This window comes from Morone saxatilis, unplaced genomic scaffold (genome assembly GCF_004916995.1).
Source record: "Morone saxatilis isolate NCDOM2014 unplaced genomic scaffold, NCSU_SB_2.0 Contig21, whole genome shotgun sequence".
Lineage (NCBI taxonomy): Eukaryota > Metazoa > Chordata > Actinopteri > Moronidae > Morone > Morone saxatilis.
The window spans coordinates 21,457,547-21,460,447 of record NW_023339774.1 but is presented as its reverse complement, the minus strand read 5'-3'; the positions used below and the strand labels follow the sequence as shown (position 1 = coordinate 21,460,447).

The 2,901-nt window shown below is 39.5% G+C and overlaps 1 protein-coding gene across 1 annotated transcript in view; it reads right to left on the bottom strand.

Moving 5' to 3' along the window:
* The window catches only part of ogdhb (oxoglutarate dehydrogenase b), a gene marked incomplete in the record, with an annotated part of 21,975 nt that overhangs the window by 18,595 nt on the left and 479 nt on the right, over positions 1 to 2,901 (bottom strand). The window contains 1 exon segment of the mRNA XM_035667951.1: positions 1,810 to 2,190. Within this exon segment, the coding sequence (XP_035523844.1) occupies positions 1,810 to 2,043 (234 nt within the window).

Genomic DNA, 2,901 nt, shown 5'->3' with positions numbered 1-2,901 from the left:
GATCACTAAAAAAAACACACATTAAAGTTAAAACTGAACTAGGGCTGCAACGATTCCTCGAGTAACTCGATGACAAAAAATGTTCGAAGAATTTCCTCTGCCTCGAAGCTTCGTTTAATTAAATTTAAAGTTCACGTTTTGCACGGATTCTTTTCGCCGGGACCGAAAACAGCGAAAATGAGCAAACGCAGCAAAGCGAAAGTAATAAGAGGAAGAGACAGAAGATGTCGAAGGTGTGGGATTATTTTAAATTAATAATTAAGGGACAACATGGGTGATGTGTTACATTAATCGGGAGGCTTGGAAGTACGCAGTTCTTGAAGTATTTTTTATTTATTTTATATTGCGACATTTTGATGAAACGCGTTACTATTTTATGATTTATGTAATGAATAAATAAATGCAGTTTTTTCTTAAAAAGGAAACAAAAATGGGGTTGGCTATTTATTAAGTTGCATCTTTTTTCCTCTATGTATATTATAATTGGAGCTTTAATTAAGCAAAAGTTCTGTTTTTATTCCGATTAATCGATTTTAATCGATTAGAATTACTCGATTTTTACCAAAATATTCGATAGCCCTACAATTCCCTGATCTAAAGTGATCAGAGTTGATTCTCTACGGACCGTAACGATCGATCTAACAGCTGATCAGATATTTCCGTCTGAACCGACCGACCGACTTTGTCTAAATACGCACACACGCATGTTTAAGTTTGTAACCAGAGAGGAGAGTAAGTGGCTTACTGCTGTGAGAGGATTTCAAGATCAAAGGGAAACGAAGCTTCTTCACATCCGCCTCCGTATCAGCTCACAGGTAGAGACGACATTAACCACAGCTTCCACACACACGCTGTTGGTCTGGTTTTTATGAAAGCTTGTGTGTTCGAGGTTAATCCATTTAATGATGTTTATCATCTTATTGATTGTAAATCTGACGTTGTTCCACTTGGCCCACCAAAAGCAAAGTTTAAAGTTCCAGATAAGCGACCTGGCAACCGTTTTTAAGGTTTGTTTGCCAATGCCGGTCTAAATGATGAGGTTGAATTCAAAACAGATATTCAGTGTTGTTTTAAAGAATTGGGTCATTTCTGACCCGAGTTGTTGCTAATCAAGGGCAGAAACCTGATTTGTTCCCTTTAGAGCATTTACAGTCCTAACTTTGTGCTGCAATGATGGCTCTAAGTGTTTTAATGGATCTAGTTTGATATGATAAAGGAAAATGTTATTAAAAAAATACTTACATGTCCATATAATGTACAGGGAGCCACTGGAGAGAGGCTAAAGATATATATCAAATATCGGTTGTTTTTTGTCCATTTTATTTCGCTAATTTAAAGGTCTGCCTCCAAACTGAGCCGAAGAACGAGCGAGAGGAAGAACAGCTGTATTTTCACAGATAACGCTGTCAGTGAGTCAGACAGCAGAGTTGGTGGTTGTTGGGACAGCGTGAAGACGGATACAGACGGTTCATTTGCTGAGTTTTATTTAGTTTCTAGTCGGTAAAAGAAAGAAACTTGAATTCAGAAGCCGTACGGTTGTATTTTTCTGTTCAGTGTTCCTTCTTCTGACATTTGGTGAGTATACAACACATTTTAAACTGCCGCGTAAACGTCTTTGAATGTGAAACAACTGGCGCGACCGCGTTTCACAGAACACTGACAGTGTTGACCTACCTGCTCTACTTTCCACAAACACACGCTGATAGCATCTGTTTGGACCTTTACCCTACACAGGAACTCATTATTTACCTTTCCAGGTGACCCAGAGTAAAAAGGACAGGACATTCATCGGACATTGATGTATAATACCTTGTGCACATTCCTGGGATTCTCCAGCCACGCGTAGTACATCTCCTCCACATAGTTAGAGCTGGTGCCGTTGAGGAAGGGCTCAGCAGCCACGGATGTGTTCAGGCGCCTCGCGGGCCGAAACGTCCTTAAGCCCCCTTCCACCGGCGGCAGTCTGGGCTGCGACGGGCCCTGGGCCGTCTGCGCAGCCGTTAAAGGCCGAAGCCTCGCAACTGTAGTCCTTAAACGGTGCATGGCTGCAGATCAGCCACAGCTCCTCGCTCCTCGCTTCACTTTCTGGAGGGAAAAACACACAATCCCGAACAAAAAGACCCTCCAGGCTCCTCAGCGGTCGCTCCACAGCTCCGTCTCTCCTGCTGGCCGTACAGAGGATCCTGCTGACTGTAAAGGCAAATATTGTCCATCAGAAACAAACATCAGTGCAATAAACAGCTGTAAATACCCTGCTGTCTGTGGCACTCAGCTACAAGCCCCCTGGTTCCTCTTTAAGACCTAAATATCTAAAAACAGGTCACTAATATTAACTTTCATGTCTAAAGAAGGCCCAGTTTTTTTCCTGAGACAGTTGTGAATTATAGTTTTTAACCAGTACTGGGAAATGTATACATGAAGGAATATAAACAGGTTTTATTGTGCAAACTGCAACGTAGTAAAACTTTACAATAGTTGCATAAACACTATAAACTAACTTACACTGTTTAAGTATTTTAAGAGATATTTCTCAGATGTTTTATTGCACAAGACACACATATGTTATTCTGCAATTTCCCAGCTTGGGATCAATAAAGTATATCTATCTATCTATCAGCCCCCAATAACAACACACAGAGCTGTTCCCATCACTTTAGAGGACATTATTTCATTTAGTGCATCGTTCTCTGGAGACTAAATAAAGTTATATATATTATACATTATATACACATTTTATCCTTCTTATTGATTTAATTTCTTTATATCTGCCTGCTTTCTTCATTTTTTTCATGTAGTTTATTAAATACTATTCTGTAACGTTACTACTTTATTTTTATACCTGTAAAATCGATTTTATTGGGTTATTTTTATCCTTTTATTCTATTTTTACGATCGACTTTA